This window comes from Nilaparvata lugens, chromosome 4 (assembly GCF_014356525.2).
Source record: "Nilaparvata lugens isolate BPH chromosome 4, ASM1435652v1, whole genome shotgun sequence".
NCBI classification, from domain to species: domain Eukaryota; kingdom Metazoa; phylum Arthropoda; class Insecta; order Hemiptera; family Delphacidae; genus Nilaparvata; species Nilaparvata lugens.
This window is the reverse complement of record NC_052507.1, coordinates 32673225-32695271: the sequence shown is the minus strand read 5'-3', so window position 1 is coordinate 32695271 and position 22047 is coordinate 32673225. Positions and strand designations below refer to the sequence as shown.

The 22047-nt window shown below is 35.8% G+C and overlaps 2 protein-coding genes and 1 long non-coding RNA gene across 3 annotated transcripts in view; 1 reads left to right on the top strand and 2 right to left on the bottom strand.

Moving 5' to 3' along the window:
• The first annotated feature begins 1574 nt into the window (after positions 1-1574).
• Positions 1575-22047, top strand: part of LOC111061992 — a 188735-nt gene continuing 168262 nt past the window's right edge. The window contains 1 exon segment of the mRNA XM_039427355.1: positions 1575-1774. The gene's annotated coding sequence lies outside the window, so the exon portion shown is untranslated.
• On the bottom strand, positions 7304-10898 carry LOC111062125. The gene is made up of 3 exons (XR_005571195.1): positions 10572-10898; positions 9194-9283; positions 7304-7440 (listed from the first exon to the last, which is right to left on the bottom strand). It is a non-coding gene; the product is annotated as an uncharacterized LOC111062125 (long non-coding RNA).
• LOC120351041 lies at positions 16341-21965 on the bottom strand. Its single transcript, XM_039426977.1, has 3 exons — positions 21839-21965; positions 17179-17418; positions 16341-16564 (listed from the first exon to the last, which is right to left on the bottom strand). Exons 1-3 carry the CDS (start codon positions 21963-21965, stop codon positions 16341-16343), a joined length of 591 nt encoding a protein of 196 aa, XP_039282911.1.

Genomic DNA, 22047 nt, shown 5'->3' with positions numbered 1-22047 from the left:
AACGGAAACAGCTGATTGCAGCGGGATAATTCAAATGAGCATGCTCTACAAACTATTTTGTAAAAATAAGTTTCGATTTCTTTGTAGGCCTATTCAAAGCAAAACCTTTGAAAGGTGAATGAATAAACATTTCATTTTACGTTATGCTATTATTGATCATTGATCCTACCTAACCAGTGATTTTGGAATAAAAATTTCATTAGGCTAGGTATTTAGTTTGAAATGTATTTGTTAAAAAAAACTGCAATAATAATTTATTATTGTTAAATTATTATTATGTATTGTTATAATATTATATTTATGTTGAATATGACATTGATCAATAACATTCAGATTAGAATATTAATTATACAAGGCAATCCTTGTATTATCTTTGTTGAACATTTTTAGGTTATGTCAGTCATAAAAAAAGGATAATTTTTTACGCATAATTCTGATACAATTTTATTCTAAAATGAACTCGCAAACTATAAATTATGAATTTAGATGGACTAATCCAAATAATTTGGGTATTCAATGACATCTATTCAAGTTCTAGACATAACTGAGCAAACACAATTCAGTTATTGAGTGGATAAAAAGCCAAATAGATGTCATGGAATACCTAAATTATTTGGATTAGTCAATTTAAATTCATAATTTATAGTTTGCAAGTTCATTTTAGAATATAATTATGTATCAGAATTTTGCGTAAAAAACTAACCTCATTTTATGACATAACCTAAAAATGTTCAAGCAAAATAATACAAGGATTGCCTTGGAATTTATATTCCAATCTGAATGTTATTAATCAATGTCATATTCAACATAATAATAATAACAATAATTAATTATTACTCCTGTTTTTTTTTTTAAATAGGTTTTCAAACTAAATAGCCTAATAAAATTTTTATCCCAAAATCACTGGTTAGGATCAATGATCAATAACAGCATATTTAATGTGAAATGAAATGTTTATTCATTCACCTTTCAAAGGTTTTGCTTCGAATAGGCCTACAAAGAAATCGAAACGTATTTTTACAAAATAGATTGTAGAGCTCATTTGAATTGTCCCGCTGCAATCAGCTGTTTCGTTTTGCTATAATGCCAACAATACAACAGCAAAATATTGTGAATTTCCCTCATGTCTACTGCGATAAAGTCCTAGACTCAAATAAATTGAGAGCTTGATAGACTCCGGAGTTTAGAAGATAAAATCGTGACTCAGAATGTCAATTTAGACCCGAGAGCTTATTTGAGTCCTGAACTCTGTAAGTCCAGAACTTATAGATCCCGAGCTCGGAAACTGGCCGAACTAAACTGAACTAGTGTTCAGTTCTGAACTGACTGAACTATTGTTCAAAGGAGGCCTACGTATTGATGAAACAAAATTGAGTAGAAAAACGTTTGTACATGCTTCAATCTCAACTTTTTTTCATTTTATGACTATTTTATATTGAGAAAAATCATCATCCTATTTTCGAGGATTTTGGTTGATAATTCCGTGTTTTTGGGACTGATTCCGGGGAAAATTTTGTCCATTGCCATTGGCAACACTGATTTCATGTATTCTGTTATCTTTTTAAATATTCTGTTGTTCTGTTCATGTGATGTGATTCATTGTCTGTGATGTTATGATTAATGTTTGTGATCAACATAATTATTCTGTTTTTAATGCACACGGAACTAAAAATGATCAATGTTGTATTTGTATGGCCTGTATACTGAGGCTGTACGGCCATGATTTTAAGGACTTACTTTTCAAGTAAGTGAAAGGTTTTAGGTTAATTAAGTTGTAAGTTGATTTTTTGGGTATATTTAAAATTATCTAGTAGGTTATTTCAACTTTTTGTTATTTGTACTATCAAAGCATTTCTAATATCACATATTGCGACAAAAGCAAACCTTTGCCTTATCACATTCTCTTTGCCTTTAAAACATGATAAAAGAAAACCTTTTAAGTTATGTTCATCTAATTTTATAGGCGTTAGGCAACTTGCCTAAGGCAAGACAAGTCATTAAAATCTGGCTAATGTGAGGAACTCTGGTTTTTTCCATGATGAAGTTTTTGAATTTAAACCATGAAAAGAATAATAATTTCTAATTTTAAAGCTCTATTTAAGAAGTACTCTATGTTTCAATAAAATACAGCAACATTATCTACAAAAAATCATTGTACCTAAATATAGAGAAAAACCAAATAGACCATTCGTAACCAGCTTGACCAACCCAACGGCTTAGCTATTTTCAGGTTATAAAAATAAATTATTCGATTATAATCCTATTATTCTTGATAAAATCTATTTTATAATATTTTATGATATTCATATAATATTTTCAGTTGAAATGTCTATCTTTTACGTATTTTTATTGCTACCACATATCCTACCCAATATCAAGTAAATGCAACGATGCTATCGTCTATACTAGAACCAATAACTATAAAGCAAAGATTTACTTACTTGAATAAATAAATTAACTTTATTTCGTTATGATTTTTGAAAAAAACACCAGACCTGGTGTAACATACATTAGCTATTTATAAGGTTTCCAACCATGACATGCACTGCACTCGTTAACCGCCAATTATGAACTTCACTTCGAATAAGATTATTTCAGTATTTCACATTAAAAATTGATTACCGGTATATATTTCACATGCAAATGATGCTTGAGTTTTGATTGTTGAATACGTTCTATTCTTGTCTTATAGCACATTTTTGATCGATACTTGGTGAGGTGGGTACAGTACCTTAATATTCAAATAAAATACCATACCGTAAACGGCCTATAAATAGCCTACTACTGTGTTGACATTTCTGAAAATAAGAAAATGTATGAACAATGATTTGATCTTTTTAATTTTTTTTCAAAACATGAAAAATTGCGAAAGTAACAATAAATTGTTAATCTACATAAATACATTATTATTCATGAAAGAACACATGTTTTGTAATGTACAAAATTATACAATGGAAGTTTCCTTAATTCCTTAATTCCTCCTTCTACATCCATGACCAGGGAACTGGATAGATGGCGTCGAATGGTAAGATGACAGGTCAAACTATATTGTCCTTGTGAGCATTAAAATACTCATTGACTGAGTAGAATGGGTTCCTCTTCAGCCAGATCTCAACTCGGTTTTTAAAAGCAATACCCTGCAGGTTCTTCACACCAGCAGGCAGGTCATTGTATAGGCGCAGTGCAAATATTGGGAAGGAGTCTTTTCTCTTGTTGGTTCTGCAGCGAGGTATGTCAATGTCAAGTCTCCTCCTTGTAGCGTGCACATGACGATCAGCCCTCAGCACATGACTGCCCTCGGTGTCCTTAACATGCAACAGACTCAACAGTATGTACTGGTTGAAGACCGTAAGGATGCCCAGGTCAATGAAGATAGGCCTACAGTGCTCACGATGCCCTGCTGAGGTGATCACTCGAAGTGCTTTCTTCTGGAGCATCAGCACACTCTTGCAGCCCGCTGCATGCCCCCACAGCAGAAGTCCATACAGCAGATGGGAATGGAAAAGGGCAAAGTATACCATCACCATATCTTTCCTGCTGAGAAGGGCTCTGAGTCTACGCAGCAAGTAGATTACTCGTGCCAGCCTGGTGCAAACTCCATCAATATGGCCAGCCCATGTCAATTTTGAGTCAATGACAAATCCCAGGAGTTTCACCACTGATTTATGGGCAGAGTCAGCAAGGCTGCGAAGTCCACAAACCAGTTGCTGAGTCTTCCCCTCATTCAAGCAGAGTCTGTTTCTCTCAAACCACTGCTTGGCATCATCATAAACTTGCTGAGCCTGCAAGCCAGCTTGTTCAACCGTCCGCCCCCTAGAGTAAATTGTGGTGTCATCCGCAAACATCAGCACCGGTCCAAGAAGCCCAAGATCATTGATCATGACCAGGAAGAGTAGTGGGCCCATCACCGATCCCTGTGGCACACCATGATCCACCTGCATAGGCTGTGAGAGAGCACCTCCAATGGATATGATCTGCTTCCTTCCAGTCAAGTAGGATCTGAGGGTCACAAGCACCTCACCACCCAGTCCATACCCAGCAAGCTTCTCAAGAAGAATTCCATGAGGCACGCAATCAAATGCCTTACTCAGATCAGCAAGGACCAGGTGAACAAGATCTCTCTCCTCAAAGGCTTTAACAATAAAATCAATCATCTCTGAGACAGCTGTAAACGTAGACCTTCCACTTCTAAAGCCATGCTGTGCGTCAGAAAAAAGATTATTCCTCTCAAAGTGGAACACAAGTTGCTCCTTCATTAGGACCTCAAACACCTTACCCAATACAGGAATGATTGATATAGGTCTATAGTTGTTCATAGACTCAGGGTCACCCTTTTTGAAGACTGGAATCGTGCGGGATAACTTCAGGACATCAGGAAAACAGCCATGTCGCATACAGACATTGAGCACATGAGACAGGGGAAGAGCAATCCCATCCGCAACACACTTCAGCACACCAACTGTAACTCCATGGACGTCAGGACTGTGGGAGTTCTTGAAGCCGCGAATAACACGAACAACATCCGCAGGTCTGACCTCCTTCCACCGTTCTAACTTCACTCGGTTGTTATTGTAACCAGGAGCATTATATCTCACATCATTCATGGAAGCAACTATCTTTTCCACCTCACCAATAAAAAAGCTGTTGAATTCATCCGGTGTAGCTTTACATTTAGGTCTCGAACAATCTTTGGAGATCTGGTTTATGAGGTCCCAGGCAGCTTTACATGGGTTTCCTGCAGATTCAATTTTTGACATGTTGGCCGCCCTTTTAGCAGCATCAACCTCAGCTCGATAAATGCTCTTTGCTCTCAGGTACTGGTTGCGGAGATGAAGTCTGCCCCCCTCATCATCAATGAGCCCCATCCTCGCATGGAGAGCAACAATCAAATTTCTGATTTGTGCCAGCCTTGGTGTGTACCAGGATTTGTCATTGAGAATCTTTACAGACTTTCCATGATTCCTTGCAAATTTCCTGGAAGTTCTGGCTTTTAAAGGAAAATGACTGTTGAACACATCCATAAAAGACTCAAAGAAAACCAAATGCGTTCTCTGGCTGATAACAGTTCAGAACATTGCTCCAGTCAACACCATCAACAGCAGCCTTGAAGAGAGGCAGTCGGTCTGCCCTGATAGTACGATATGTGATTGGTCCAGTATCAGGCTGCCCAGCTCCAGAATCACTCACCAGCCCCAGGTGCAGGTCCATCACAACTGCATCATGGTCAGCAATAACTGGATCAACAACAGTCACTTCATATTCCCAGGTGTTCAAGGATGTTGCAATTGTGTCCAAGCAGGAGCTACCACGAGTCGGTTCACGGTTTGTGATAAATAGACCATGACTCTGGAGAAGATACTTGAATATGGAGTACTTTTCATCCTCAACTTGCAGATGTATGTTCATGTCTCCTCCCAGTATCATCCGCCTGCCCAGCCTAGACAAGAACACCAAGCATCCATCCAACAAATCAAGAATTTATCCAGGTTTCCACTTGGAGCACGGTAGACAGAGACCACTATAATGGACAAAGCACTGAGTTCCACACAAGCCAATTCAATTTCAAATTCAACACAGTATTGTGTTACATCAATAGGTTTGTAATCCAAATTTTTGTTAACATAAATAGCAGCACCACCATTTTTGTGATTTGTCCTAGCATAAACAGCTGCCAGACTCAAATGAGAAATGGAGTTGTAGTGATTGGTTTCAGACTGCACCAAATGATGCTCACTCAAACACAAAATATCAGGACATACATTGTCAACAAATAGAGACACTAAATTAAATTTGGTTCTGAGACATTGAACATTCACATAGACAAACTTGAGAATTTTATTTACAATTTGTACAGTTTTCAAGTCAGATCCGTTTGTACTAGCTAGCTGACTGTCTTCTTGGAGTCTCTCCTGAATAAAAAACGCTTCAAGACTAGGTTTTTTGGCCAAACAGAGCTAGTCATGATTTCCGCCCTCTTATCAAAATTAATTCCAAATTTGAAACTTGAATTTACACCTTTGCTTGGTAATTTTTCAACTACTGGGTCTGATCCCGGAAAGGATTTCACGATAAACTCTCTTACTGTGTCAACACTAACATCACTTTTCACTCTACCTACATAAAACCATGCTCTCTTATTACCTGCTGACAGGAGACTAGATTCATGCTCAGATGTACCTATAATCATACCTTTTTTAGCAAGCCTACTTGCAGTTTTTTGATTTACAGCAATTGAATTTTTAGTAATCGAATTCTTACTTACGTCACATTTCAATTGGCACTCGTGGACGGTTGTCCTGTACTTACAGGAATAGTCATTTTAGCTTTCCTTGATCTCTTTACAACATCAGACCATGCGTTGTTGTTTGTCACATTAAAATCATTATTTACAGTCACCGTAGGTGTGAAATCACGCCTAACCTCAACAGCCGAATTGTCAAAGTCAACTTGTTCAGTAAGTCGATTGTTTGAAGTGTCAACAGTATCAACATCGATAGTAGAAGTCAATTTTACCCACTTGTTCGATCCGTTTGTGTCGTTAACTTTTACCCACTTGGTCAAACTATTAGAGTTTGTGTCATTGATTTTAGAATGAGTTTGAACATTATCAATGCTATCATTCACGTTACAAGAATTTAGATTGCTAGATCTATTTAGATTTACTAAAGTCAGGTCTTCAGCCTGATTGACACTTGGTCGCTGATTCTCAAGTTGATTCACAGTATCGCAGACAGATTGATCATTGTCAGAAAGATCGACAGTATCTGTCGACTTTTTCCAGCCAGTCGATCGGCCTGGTCTCGATGTTTGTCGACCCGAGCTTACCGGCACCGGCAGGCGCTGCTTAGAATTCGAAAAGCCAACAACACGGTCACAATCAACATGCAAGTTCTTGTTATCTATCGAGCTAGAATGATACGGATCACATTTAATGTTATTCAAAACTGACAGAATATTATCCAACTTTACATGAAGTTTGAGATTATCCAGTTCCACTACACTAAACTTTTCAGAGACTTGACTCAATTTATTATTCAATTCCACAAAACCGCTCACTTCAAACTTTGAATCATGCAGCTTCTCTAACCACAAACCACAGGTTGGGCAAAACCATTTCGAAAGCTCTCCAACTCTCCCATTTTTACGAGATCATTAGAAGATATATTGACACATTTCGAATGGTACCACTTGTCACACAAAACGTCGCACATAATAGCACTATCACCCGAATTAATAGAATTATTGCAGCAGCCACAAAGAGACCTGCCATCTTCCACATCCGCCATCTTGAATTCTCAAGTGGGATAAACTATGGTAATGGTAAAACGATGTGTACGGTGTCAAACTATAGGATAACTCATGTTCACTACTGCCTTTGCAGAATGAGGAACAACACACACGATGAACTGTCCCTGCGGTCTTTGTGACATATTTTCGTGCCTGAAATGAAATAAAAATAAATTATTTTCAAAAACTCCAATTGATTGGAATGAAAGGAATACCACAAGGAATAACAGAAGTAATGAGTTATACAAAAATGTTGTCACACAATAGTCCAGTCACATATACATTGGTGCTTGCAATTAATATAGTAGTTCTGATTTTTTAATATATCTTTTGGATACATGAGAGAAGTCCATAACCAATTTCTTCAAGCAAAGGAAATTTCATTAATGTCCTTGTGATAGATACAGAACATCGTATTTTGGGTTCATTTTCCAGTTTTCAGCTATTTCTGCCAAATCCAGTAATCAGACAGAAAAATTGGTTCTCGCCCTTTTACAGATAAAACGGGATCATGCAGAACTCTCCATCTCCAATGAGTAATAATTTATCAAAAATGTGTGAAATTGAAAGAAAAAATCAATTCTGATGAATTTTAGGTTTTGATCAACAATATCTTCCGATTGTTACCATTTACATAATATGTAAATATAATATAATATATATATTATATTATATATTATATAATTCAAAATTCCTCTGGGAGTATTTTTGTGCTTTACAATCTAAGATCAGGTAGAGCGCTTCATCTCATATAGATTTCCAGGTACACCGGACAACAATGCTCATTGTTTTGTGAAAAACACCTAATTTTCAGCTTCAACCATCATCACCAACTACATTGTTCAGCACAATGACAGAAGTTAATGATATTATGTTCTATGAGAATCATCTGTTAGATGCACTTAATTTCATTCCCTATTGGAGAGGCGCGCATAAGGACAACTCAAGGATCAATGTATTTTCCAGTCATAATAATGTCCACTCTCATTACACACTGAATTGATTAAAGATCTGAAATGAATTTTACTATTATAGATCTAGTCATACTAGTTTTAAGGCCTGAGTAAGCATATTTTACAATCACCTACCGTTAGGGAATTACTTGAGAAGGAATACAAGAGAAGAATTAAAAAGTTCCTATTGAAGAAATGTTTTTATAGTCTTGAACAGTATTTTAGCATTAGGTTGAACAGCATTGAATGATGTGATAATTTCTCATATAAAGTGAAAAGATGTGATTTTTAAGTAAATTTACAGTGCCTGTACAATATTTTATAATAATGTGTCTTGGGCAATGAATAGGCCTAAAATTTGAATTTGAGCGCGACCAGCTTTGTTAGTAGTTGTACAATAAACGGTTTTTTTAGTCTATAGCTGATTAATGTCTTCTTAGTTGTTAGGTGTGGTTTCTAATATTGACTCCACGAAATGGAAGTCGTTGAACAAATCGAAATTAATGGTCTACCGGCCCGTGTGTACCCAGGCTAACAAACAATTAGTAGGGAACATCTACAAAACCCAACCAATGGAGAACGGTCCTGTCTCAAAAATTTGTTTTGGAGACACCAACAATAATTATGAATGTTCCAGGCGGCCTCCAATAGGAGATCAAGGAAGTATTCTAATGTTAGATTGCAAAACTCTAAAAAAGTAAATTCGAGTGGCTTTTGTTGGTGGGGAGTCTCTTGCGGGAAGGTCTCACCGCCTGAATATATTTAAGCCGTCAATGGGCCTTACGACTGTAGCTTACTTCAGCCAATACTTCAACAATTTAGCGTGCCCATCTGATAAAAGGATAATGCGAAACTCTATTATTATTGGTATTGAAAGCAATTTGTAATTTGCATACAGCATCGACAGGAAAACAAACATGATTTGATAGGTTGATAATTACAAGAAAGCTCACCTGATAATTGATACGGTGATCACCAGCAATAAACTAGCAGGATAGACCCAGCAGAAAGTTTCATCCATAGCTCAATCAGCCTGTTATTCCCTGAAAAAAGAAAAATAACTGTTTCTAGACCTGCTAAGAGTTTATATGACAATACAGTAGGCTACCTGTATCATACGATGATTCTTTTATAAAATCCGTTCTCAAAACCTATTTTTTGGATTTGGTTTTGAGGCTTTCAATCCTGAGTGAGACAGGAGTCAGGTGTTATAACGTGAAGCTTTATATGCAACCTAAAGCATGCTATATAATGCAAAGCCTATAAAGAGCAAAAAAGAAAAGATTGATTCTTTATTGATTGATACACTAAGTACATCATCAAAATGGTAGGAAAAGAAAATATAAGTTAACATTGTGCTATTCCTCTCCCAGATTTAGTTAAGGTTAGACACATAGTCCAAAATAGGTTAAGTCTTGTAGTTGTTCACTACAAGATAATAGGTAACTTGTATTGTTCAATATTCTGACAAATTCTACTCCTCTATCAACTTCTAAAATGCAATAGGCTACTTGCCCTACTTCAATAAACTCTATTGAAAAAATAGAAGATGCATAGCCTATAGATTACATTTTGATCTTGTTCAATGGCTATTAAATATGTTTGTATTAATTTTGTTTATCTTTAGATTGACTAATAACTACTGTATTCCTAGCCTACTTTATTTCTGTAGGCTGAAAGATACAGCAGATTATAATAATCCTAATTTTATTTTACATGTTTTATCAATATTTTTCAGTGGGTAGGTAGCCTATTCAGTCCATGACCGGCAGCCGCCAGACAGACTTCGTCAAAATATAAAACAATCAAAACACAAATAAAGAGATGGCCGCAGATAGGTTGTTTCGTGTTGCTCTGTAGATGGACTGCCATAGTAACTCATTAAAGAATCTCAAACTGGTCTACAAGTCCACTGGTCTCATCATCTCTCAATGAGTAGAGAGGGTAGTTGATAAGTTTTTCTCGAACCAGCCTACAAAACTTCCCATACTCCAGCTCACGAACACAAATTGACAGTCTGTTAAAAATTTTTAGCATCCAATTATTCAATATTCAAGATAACAGTATCTAAGTTTTCTAATCAGGTCCCGATATGTTGTAGCCTATCTGAGTATGGATAGGCAAACATTTTAAGTGACAAGTATTTACGTTATTACTTATCCAGTGTAAGTTATTCGCCACGGTCCATAGATCGGGGAATCGTTTGGTTTTATTAAAATTAAAAGTGACTGTACTGTATAATTAGCAATACTTGCTTTGAAGGTACATTTCAGATGTTAAAATTTAAAAATTATTTCAAATAGGGCCTAGGCAATATTATTTTAATCTTACCTGGTACAGTGATGAATAGCCTAATCATACAATTAATCGTTTCAACTTTCTGTTTTAAACGAATTCATCAATATTATGTCTTTGTGTTTGATAAGTCTTCTGCTAAAGAAGGGCTTATTTATAAGAATAAACCTACCAAGTTATGAATAATTTTGTATCTACTGTACTTTGTTACATCTTAACCTGACTGTTCAGGTTGTTGATAAAACATAACCTAATCTCCTTCTTACAATCATGCTAAACATAACCTGAAAAATGATCAGTAGAAGTTTTAAACCGTTATGTTGGTCAAGCTGGTTATGTTTGGTCTATTTGCGTTTTCTCTTTCATTAAGATCATTTACAAAAAATAGACAAAATGTGGGTTTGGTTTGGGGTAGTCCAATTACCCTTCTTGGTAGTAGAAGGTTTATGAAGGCCCTGTTTTACAACAGCTGGTTCAATTTTGACACTGATTAATTACATGAGAACCAATCAGAGAAGGCCTTTAGAAGATAAGGCTTTTCTGATTGGTTCTCGTGGAATTAATTACGCTCAAAATTCAACCGGCTGTTGTGCAACCGGTACTAAGGCACAGTATACATTCAGTATGGAAGTATTGATGGTAGGTTCGGGATCACTGTAATGATCTCTGTCAATTGATCTCATTCTCTGCCACGAGCCAATCAGAAGACCAGGATTGGAACCTCCCAAGGTCACGTGACGTGTCTATATAGTATTTTCGTCATGTAAAAAGCATTGGTTAGATAGGTGTTTAATTACAAGTTTCCATTCTGTACCTATTCTGTGACTAAGGGCTAGTTTCACGTACATCTGTTAAATAATGGACATTAACGCTGATTAACAAATCAGCATTAGTTTTACGGATTCGTTTCTGTTCCACAAAAATCAATTAGTTTTTAATCCCCAATTAAGTTTTCCGGTTACCTAACCAAGATTTTAACGGTTACACAATCTGGCAACACTGTAATTTAACCGACAGATGTTATTATTCTGAACATATCGCACAAAACTGAGATTATGTTATTGAAGCGGTGACTATTCAATAGGCATGCGTCATAAAAATGTCAAGAGTTATCTGCATACAAACCAGATCGAAAACTAACCTTAAAAATCAGAATCTAATTTTAAATGCTAATATCAACTATAGTGAGGTTCACGTTATAATGACAGTATTTGATCAACTTTGGTTTTGCTATCCTTGTCTATCATTCGACAAAGCCGGTGGTACTATCCTTTTCTAGGTCCACAACGGTGCCAATTATGTTTTTGACATTGTAGAAATATGATTAATTAATGCAGAGAATCGGCATCGCTAATCTCTATCTTCATCCACTGTCATTATAACGTGGACCTCACTATAGATACATTTCATCTTATTATCGGATGAAATTCATTCATATATTCAGCTCATACTTTGAATGTTGTAGTTTTTTTACCAAAAACTAATTGGAAGACAGCTATCAGTAGGTACCTAATCGGCATTAGTTGTATTTAATCGCCTGTGAATGGCCTGATAAAAATCTTTCACGTGGATTAAGCTACTTGAAGTTTATGGCTGATAATTGCTTTCGGACTTTATTACTTGGGTTGGCTAGTATTTACTGGAGTAAAGGTAATACAGAGCTATACTGTTATACAGAGTTATACGATTCAGCTGCTGGAAACCCCAATGCGATAGGTTATTCGAATTAGGTGTATTTGCAATTGTATTTATATAGATGTATTTGCAATTGATAGTATTAATCATAAATAATAAAAATAACCGTTATTTTTTTCTTTTTACCTTTGTGCAACCAAATTTTCTTCATTTCAACTAATCGCCGTTAAAATGGTGCTAACTAATCAGAATTAACTTTTCTTATGCCCGTTAGTTTAATCGGCGTTATCGCTTGAAATTTCTGTTTTGTGCAACCAAAATGCATTGGTTAGCGCTAATCCTGATTAAAGTAGCTTATAGCATTATTCGTGATTAACGTTAACCTATGTACTTGCAAGTGGGGCGACGTACGTGCAAGTGGGGGTAAGTGTTGAAAAACGTTCCACATATATATCTTTAATCATGCTCATTATTTTTATTCATATTGTACAGAAAAGATGGAGAGTAGGTCTATATTTCAAATCTGTCCAGTATTTCTTTTCTTGGTTATCTGTCTTCACTGAGTGGAAGATTGCAAGTCACAACAGTTAATTAAGTGGTAAGTTCAATTTCTGAAGTGAATACTGGAGTACCGCAGGGAATAGTGCTCAGACCTATCCTATTTTTGATATATATTATAAATGATATTCTCGGTATTGAGCTTGAGCATGGTTCCCTCTATTCATTTGCGGACGTTTCATGGTTCGAGTTGATACATGCGCCCTTTAGCCCAGTCAATAAAGGTTTTTTCGATCCGAAAATTGAATAAAAGCTGAATCTTTTACCGTCGATAGAACCCTCCCAGAGGGCCATTCTCCCAAAAGTCCCAAGAAATCCCCTTAGAACTTTCCCCCCTAGCCCCCCTCAAAGTTGAAAAATGCAGGTAATCACGGAAAATCAATTATCTCTGTACCCATTGATCGGAAACAGTTCTATTATATGCCATTCGATTCGTTACATTATGGACTACAATACTAATTATATTCATTTTTTCAATAAAGTTAACAGTTTTCTTGATAAAATAATATATATGTAAACATTTAGGGGGTTTGCGATTTTATTTTTATGTTTTCTTCGATTAACTTCAAAGCAAGTAGTTTTAGGGAAATGAGCCGAATAATTAATGTAGCCACTCTCATTGCAAATCCATTGATGTATATTGTTATGTATTTGCGATTCGATTTGACGCCGTGGAAGGGGAAACAGTCGACGCGGAACGGCGCGGCTGACTCTCTTAGCCATAGTAATTAGCAAACTGGAAATCAATTATATCTGTAACCATTAATCGGAAAAATCTATCATATGTCATTCGATTCGTTAAATCAAGGACTACAATATTAGTCGGATTCATTTCCTCAATAAATCGAACAGTTTCCTTGATAAAATAATATAATGTAAAAATATAGGGGTTTTTCGATTTGATTTTTTTGTTTTCTTCGATTAACTTCAAAGCAAGTAATTTTAAAGAACAACTTGACAAATAATTATTGTAGCCACATTCATTGTGAATCCATTGATGTATATTGTTATGTATTTGTGATTCAAGTTGACGCTGTGGAAGGGGAAACAGCCGACGCGGCTGACTCCCTTCACCATAGTAAACAGAATAATACTGCTGTCTACATTGCATCTCATTTACACTATGGCCTCGAAACAATTAATTTTGTCTATTGTTTTGACATGCGCTGTATATAGATTTTCACTTTTCAATACTCTAAAAAAATATTACAATTTTCTTGATTTAACCATGCTCATGATAAAAATCAGGATTTCGTTGTTTGCTCACAGAATTTATTATATTAATTTGAAGTGTGCCTTCTCCATACGTGTCTGAGGTAACACAATTTGATAACTCTAGTTTCAGATATTGATGTTTTTCAACGAAGTTCCATGATATATTATGTGTCCGACTCCTTCATCTTATCCTTATTTTGTGAAAAATGAAGATTCAAAATTTCTTTTCATAGCTCTTCTTGTGTTTTATCTTGTTTCATCACTCTTTATAATTTAAACCCTTGAATATCATCAGATCACGTGAACCCAAAAAAATAAAAGGGTGGGCCTACCTGAGATACTATATGATAACACTGTACTCCTGATAAGATGAAAATTTTCAAGCTGAAAGTAGATTAATTTGTTGCACATTCGTTTCAAATATTAACAAATGTTACCAAATATTACCAATATTATCACATATAGTGAGAACGAATTACTCTGAAGCTTTCTATTATCACTGGACGAAAGGTAACCTAACAGGCATTCCAACATGTCTTCTTTCTCTGGCGAAGCAAATCCTGGTAATAATGCTTGGAAAGACTTTATGATGTTTTCATTGTTTGAAAATCGTTCTTTCATATTTGTATAATGCTATCCAAACATGGCACAAAAATTGAAACTCGAAAATACTCTTCAGTTGACTTAGCAATATGATTAGAGCGATGTTGTTGTCGTTGATTTATTCTGGTGCTTCTAATTCCCTATTAAATATTTCTTGAGACATAGTTGTAGCACGGTTGAAGATATCTTTAATACTTTATCAGCTGAATCTCTTAGGTCTTGTAACGACTGAATAACCTCATTAGCAGAACTTACGACTGCTGAAGGTCGTACCTTTCGTGCTGGAGGTATACTGAAAGGGGTAGAGTTATGCTGAATATTTTTTCACACACTAACAAAGATAATAAAAAAGTGCTTTTTTCCATTGCCGCTTGAAAGGTAGCTGCAGCCCCAGCACTTTTTTTACTTGAGTTGGAAATTTCCTCAAGACTTGCATACACAGGTTCAATTAGTTCTACAAAGTCTTGAATGCTGGTGTGGCGCTCAATGAACCGAGTGTCACAAGCTTTACTCAATCGTGTCTTTTTGTTATCCGGCATATACACCTGAATGGCGTCTTTTAGGGTATGATTTGCAACAGAGTTTTTTCTAAAAAAACCGCAGATTTCTCTTACTATGTCTAAAGCATTTCTAACATTATTTACAGACATGGCATTTGACAGTGCTAAATTTAATCTATGACTTGCACAGTGGACATATAGTGCTTTTGGGTATTTCTCTTTAATTCTAGCATGGACACCTTTTTCCTTACCACTCATGTTGGAAGCACCATCGTATCGCAGGCCCACGCACTTGGTCATGTCTAATCCCAAGTTATGGATCATTTCCAAAATCGATTTGGCAATGTTTTCTCTACTCAAATCAGAGATGGATGAAAACCCTAAAAAATCTTCTTTCATAATAGGCTTATCATTTTGGTTCCTACTGACGTATCGGATACATAATGATAGCTGTTCAATGGAAGACACATCCATAGTTTCATCAGCTAAAATGGCAAAGCAATCAGACTCGTTTATTTGTTTTACTATGTTTTTCTGAATTAATGATGAACTCACGTCGAGGATTTCATTTTGTATATCTGGACTGATATAAGTTGCATTCTTTTTATTGTTCAAAATATGATTTTTTAACTGGTGATCTCCTGAGTTGGCGCGAAATCTCAATAAAGCCCGAATTTACCATCTCTTTGACAAGGCTTCTCAAGAGTGAGAGGGCCACTGTCATTGTCACCTCTTAATGGGAGTTCATTTTCGGCGCAGAACAGCACAGTTTCAACAATAGGCCTCAAGTGTGCCCTATTTAGTTCTCTCTCTTTTTGCCTTTGACTGATAAGTACGTCAGGAATTTCCTTCATTTCTCGGGACATAATTTTATAAAATTGTCAACTTTTTCAACATTAGTTCTATGGTGTTGTGTACGATTATGATTGTCAAACTTTTCAATGGCGTTTCTCCACCGTCTAAATGGGGCTTCTATAAAAGCGCCTGCTGCTTCATGATTGCCCTTACCGGTGCCACTAGCTTCACTAAGAAAACAACAAACAATATTTACAGAATATGCCGTCACATTTCCTTGAATAAGCTATCCAAGGCCATTTTTTCACCCAGTGACTTTGAAATTTTAGCTGTTTCTTATTAAATTCTGTTGTTGATAAATAAATTCGTCTGATGGAATTAACACATTAGACAATATTTGGTTTTTCAAATTGTCATCATAGTGGTTCTTTTCAACTCACCTACGTCAAAAGTGTGCGGATGAAATATGCCAGAATTTAAAGGTTGTCTGTCACTAGTATCAAGTTGTTGTAGGGGCAGGGGCTTTGTTGCTGCCGCTGGGTCCAGGCTTAGGCTCCAGACAGCTCACACCAGTTGTTGTAGGGGCAGGGGCTTCGTTGCTGCCGCTGGGTCCAGGCTTAGGCTCCAGACAGCTCACACCAGTTGTTGTAGGGGCAGGGTCCGTATTGAAAGATTGCTCTAGCTCCGACGAGGACGAACATGTAGTATTGGCCTGCTGCTGATCTGAAAAAAACAGGTTTTTTTAGACATATGAATCAAAACTACAATAAAATAAACGGTAATAGTAAACTGGCGCAAACACAACTAAATTACAATGATTTTCTTATTTTCTACATTTCAAAATTAGAATGTAGCAGGGCTGCCTGCCAACCCATAAGAAAACCCTCGATTGTAGTGTCAACTCGACGTGATACAATTACCATCAAGCTCAGGTTTTAGTTATCTCAGTTATAATTTTCTTATTACAGAAAATAATAACCTCAGTTATAATTTTCTTATTACAGAAAATAATAACTAACCTAACTAAACCTGAGCGTGATGGTAATTGTGTCACACCGAGTTGACACTACAATCGAGGGTTTTCTTATGGGCTGGTAGCACTGCAAAATGGCGGCCGACGGTCCCATATTAACCTAACCTATTTTTACGACAGCTTATACTTTATGTTATTTTAAACCATATTATATGTAGTCCTTTTTTTATAATATGCCTTCAATCTCCATAGTCCATAGAAAGTATTACACGTACTTATAAATTATATTGTCACAAAGTTTGCGACGCAAACCATTAAAAATATAGTAGTATGGGATTTAGTATTTACTTTATTCTTTACTTACCTACACTTGAACTTGTAGACTTTTTCTTTTTAAAAAAATCTAAAATTGACGGGTTATGTTGCTTTCGCTTCATACTGGTCCGGTCACAAACTGTCAATGAACGAATGAACTGAGAGAACTCGCGACTGCCGTGCCGAGTGCCAAGAGCGCGACTAATGTCTAACCTTGACTGGCGGTCACTGACCTCACCCCACCCTCGTACATCAACGGCGAGCGTCAAGCGTGTGTTCACAGTGTTGCCTACTCGGCATATGCACACGATATTTGATTTGTGGATTTTTAATATGTGGATCATCTCATCTCCAATGATGAATTACTTACCTTAACTGTATGATATTGTTTTATTTTTTTACATTCATAAAAATGTAGTAGTCCATAAAAATAAAACATTTTAAAAATTTCGGGGGGGGGGGGGTCCGGACACCCAGGACTCCCCCCTTGGCTACGTGCCTGATTAAGGAAGTAGGAGGTTACTAGGCGCATGAATACTGTAATAATTTGCATGCACCAATCAAATAGTGGCAATTGATAGGCGGCAATAGTGAGCCAGTTCAAATATATTTGTATATATTTCTACAAATGATAAGAATTTGTAAAATTATGTTGTATAGTTTATATTTTGTATACGGCCCGAAGGCAAAGAAATTATTAAATATGTAACACAAGTAATAATTTAATATTTTGGTACGGTCTATTTGAGCCTTGAATGGCGGAGGAACAGAATATTCAAATTTTATGTAAATTTAGAAATCGGAAATGAAAATTGTAAAAATGAGAAACGAGAACCCCACTCGCCTGCCAACTACCACCAAAAATTATAGAGCGCAATACCTTACTGTATCTTTTAATAATTTAAAGTTAAATTGAATTACTAAATTTTCTCATAAGACTTTGTGATGCTAATATAAAGCAAAAGTCATTTTTGAATAACTTTATAACCCCTTGGAAGAGACGACTCCGGCTACAATAATCCAGGACCACCAGGAGTTGGATCGACATCAGCAGCTTATAGAAAATTCCGGCTCGTGAGTGAAAAATATTGAAATAGTGATAGGGGCCCCTCAGTGCTTCGAAATGAAATAAGAATCAAAGCTAGCTCGTCGAAAGGGTTTCTTACAAATTAAGAATTTGGTAAAAATAATTGCGCAAGTAAAGATAGTATAAAAGGTATTTTATTGGATAATAACGAATCAATCCATATATCAAATGATCCATCAACCAAAGAAGACTAAGATCTAGGCTGTTAATACATCTATATAAATAAAAGCGAAATGGCACTCACTCACTCACTCGCATAACTAAAACTCTACCGGACCAAAAACGTTCAAATTTGGTAGGTATGTTCAGTTGGCCCTTTAGAGGCGCACTAAGAAATCTTTTGGCAATATTTTAACTCTAAGGGTTGTTTTTAAGGGTTTAAAGTTCGTCTTTTAGCATGTATATTCTTCTTCTCCCAATCTCTTAATTATAATTGAAATTCCCATATCATATGTTACTATAGAACTATAATCTAGATAGAGTACCTCTTCGAAACAGTTGTTAACTGGCAACTAAATTAATAATTTTGTCAGGTTGGCATTAAGTTGAGTTGACTTTGTTAGGTTGGCTCCAAGTTGAAGATTTAAATGCATTTATCGCGGAAAAATTGATTGGGCACTGCTACTTCAATCCTGGGAATATTATGTTACTAGCGGTCAGGCTCGCTTCGCTCGCCATATCCGTTTAGCCAGCCGTTTAGTCTGGACCCCCGACTGGATTGTCCTAACATATGATAAAAATGCCCAAATGAAAAATGCAGGCGAGCGAAGCGAGCCTGCTGATCTCATTCCTGGACGATCCAGTCTGGGGTCCAGGGGGCGGAGCCCCCTGGCTAGACGGATATAGCGAGCGAAGCGAGCCTGACGGCTAGTTATTTATATGATCATTAATTTCAACAATATAATTTGCGATAATCTAATATAGCTCTGATTCACTAGATGAATTGCTCTATTTATTCCTTTAGGTGCCGAATCTCGCACCCTGAGATAAAAAATATATTTATTACAAAGAATAGTTATTTGTATATCTAGAGTGAAAAGTACGACTTTTTCTCCCTGAGGGAAAAGTTTGAAGCCCGAGGCAAAGCCGAGGGCAACAATTTTCCTGAGGGAGAAAAAGTATTTTTCACTCGTGATGTACACAACATTTTTCCTCCATCTTCATTTTTTTATAGAAACTGCAAATAAAATCATTTTAATAACTTACGTATTGGTGACAATGTTTCCTAACAACATAACCTAAAATCTAAAACCTGAAAACTGGCCGTCTGATTGGCACTGCCGGTTGCGCTATCTACCAGCTAAAGTTGTAACTTTAAATTATATCAGCTGGGTGTTTACCAAAAATGGCTGGCTCCGGATCACGCGGTTCAGATTTGAATAAATTGCAGATCAAAAATATTTATTGGCTGGTATTTTGAATAGAATAAGATATTTTAAAAATTGTATAAATTTTTATCGTCTACTAATATTAAGAATATAATATCATACAAACATATATTTCATGAGTTGATCAAATTTCTGGTTGTGGTATTGAATTCAGTTGACTCAATGACAGACACCTCTTTATGCTTTCTCATCTGAGCTTAGACCTTCTAACCTATTATAATGTAAGTTTTTAAAATAGAGATGCTTCCCATGTTATTTAAATGGAGTCACTTTTACTCCCTAGGGAGTTTTTCTGTTTTTTACTACCGAGAGCGAAAAAGTGACACTTTAGTATTATGTTTCAGGGAGTAAAGTAAGTACTTTAGCCAGTAGATGGAGGAAAATCTATTAGAAATTATAGAATTTAATATATATATTTGGATTACTAGTTTGTCAATTTATCATGCTGACTTAAAAATTTATTCGAAATGGAATTGTCCAAGTCGACAAGTATTAGCAAGCTGATATCGCAGCTACATGCAAATAAATGCATATGATCATAAAAATGAAAGCACATGGTAGCGTTTCGTGCTATGAAATTTAAAGAATAGTATTAGCCTGTGATATTTCATTGATTTCGATTATTGTTTTGTCTTATATTATATATTTCTGTCACTCTATATATTTTTGCTCTGATTTATTTTTTGAGATATTTGTTAATATATGTATCAAATTGTTTATGGTGTACGATTTATTTTTATTCCTCAATACTATAGGATAAGTTTTATATATATATTTTTTATAAATTATCAATATTATTGTGGAAGCTCATAAACTGGGCCTATAAAGATTTTTATGAGACTGTATCCTATTAAAAACCACGACCTGATTTTTATAATTATTAAAATATTTTCATGCTCTACCGATTGATGCCAAGCAGGAGGCTAATCGTTATTTGATTATAAAAAATAACGTGACAATATCTTTAATCATGCTCATTATTTTTATTCATATTGTACAGAAAAGATGGAGAGTAGGTCTATATTTCAAATCTGACCAGTATTTCTTTTCTTGGTTATCTGTCTTCACTGAGTGGAAGGTTGCAAGTCACAACAGTTAATTAAGTGGTAAGTTCAATTTCTGAAGCGAATATTGGAGTACCGCAGGGAATAGTGCTCAGACCTATCCTATTTTTGATATATATTATAAATGATATTCTCGGTATTGAGCTTGAGCATGGTTCCCTCTATTCATTTGCGGACGTTTCATGGTTCGAGTTGATACATGCGCCCTTTAGCCCAGTCAATAAAGGTTTTTTTGATCCGAAAATTGAATAAAAGCTGAATCTTTTACCGTCGATAGAACCCTCCCAGAGGGCCATTCTCCCAAAAGTCTCAAGAAATCCCCTTAGAGCTTTCCCCCCTAGCCCCCCTCAAAGTTGAAAAATGCAGGTAATCACGGAAAATCAATTATCTCTGTACCCATTGATCAGAAACAGTTCTATTATATGCTATTCGATTCGTTACATTATGGACTACAATACTAATTATATTCATTTTTTCAATAAAATTAACAGTTTTCTTGATAAAATAATATATATGTAAACATTTAGGGGGTTTGCGATTTTTTTTTATGTTTTCTTCGATTAACTTCAAAGCAAGTAGTTTTAGGGAAATGAGCCGAATAATTAATGTAGCCACTCTCATTGCAAATCCATTGATGTATATTGTTATGTATTTGCGATTCGATTTGACGCCGTGGAAGGGGAAACAGTCGATGCGGAATGGCGCGGCTGACTCTCTTAGCCATAGTAAACAGCAAACTGGAAATCAATTATCTCTGTAACCATTAATCGGAAAAAATCTTCTTCTTCTTCTTCTTGCCTTCATGGATTAGGCTTTTGCCTGTTCCGACTCACAACAGCATTCTACAAAAAATCTAAATGTTTTTGAGGAATATATTATATCTAAAATTTATAGCTTATACAAGTATAAAATGTTATTAATTTTGAATTTCTTTATCAGCTTTTCCTATATTCTTATTTGATTTCCTCTATTGCCATCTTTTCCGAGGTCTACCAATGTCTCTTTTTCCTATCGGATGGTAATTTAAAATTTTTAAAGGAATTCTTTCCGTTGGCATTCTTATAATATGTTCCCTCCACTCGTTTCGATGACATACAACTTTTTCATTCATGTTGAAGGCACCCAATTCTCTTCTTATTTCTTCATTTCTTATGTGGTCTCGTCTGTCACAGCCCTTCGTTCTGCGTAGGAATCTCATTTCTGCTGCCTGCAGCCTGCTCTCCTGTGATTTCGTGGTGATCCATGATTCACTTCCATACAGGAGAACAGGGGCAGCCATCACTCTGTAGAACTTCATTATAGTTTCTTTCCTCGCTTTCTTCCCTAAAGTTCTGCTGATGTTACCACATATCGATTGGAATTTTCCGATTTTCCTTTCA

Coding starts and splice junctions, on each gene's coding strand:
- LOC120351041 (XM_039426977.1), bottom strand. CDS start 21,965: ATGAAGTTCTACAGAGTGATGGCTGCCCCTGTTCTCCTGTATGGAAGT. Junction 17,419..21,838: donor CCTACGCAGAACGAAGGGCT/GTGACAGACGAG, acceptor TATGCCGAGTAG/GCAACACTGTGAACACACGC. Junction 16,565..17,178: donor GTCTACAAGTTCAAGTGTAG/GTAAGTAAAGAA, acceptor TGTTTTTTTCAG/ATCAGCAGCAGGCCAATACT.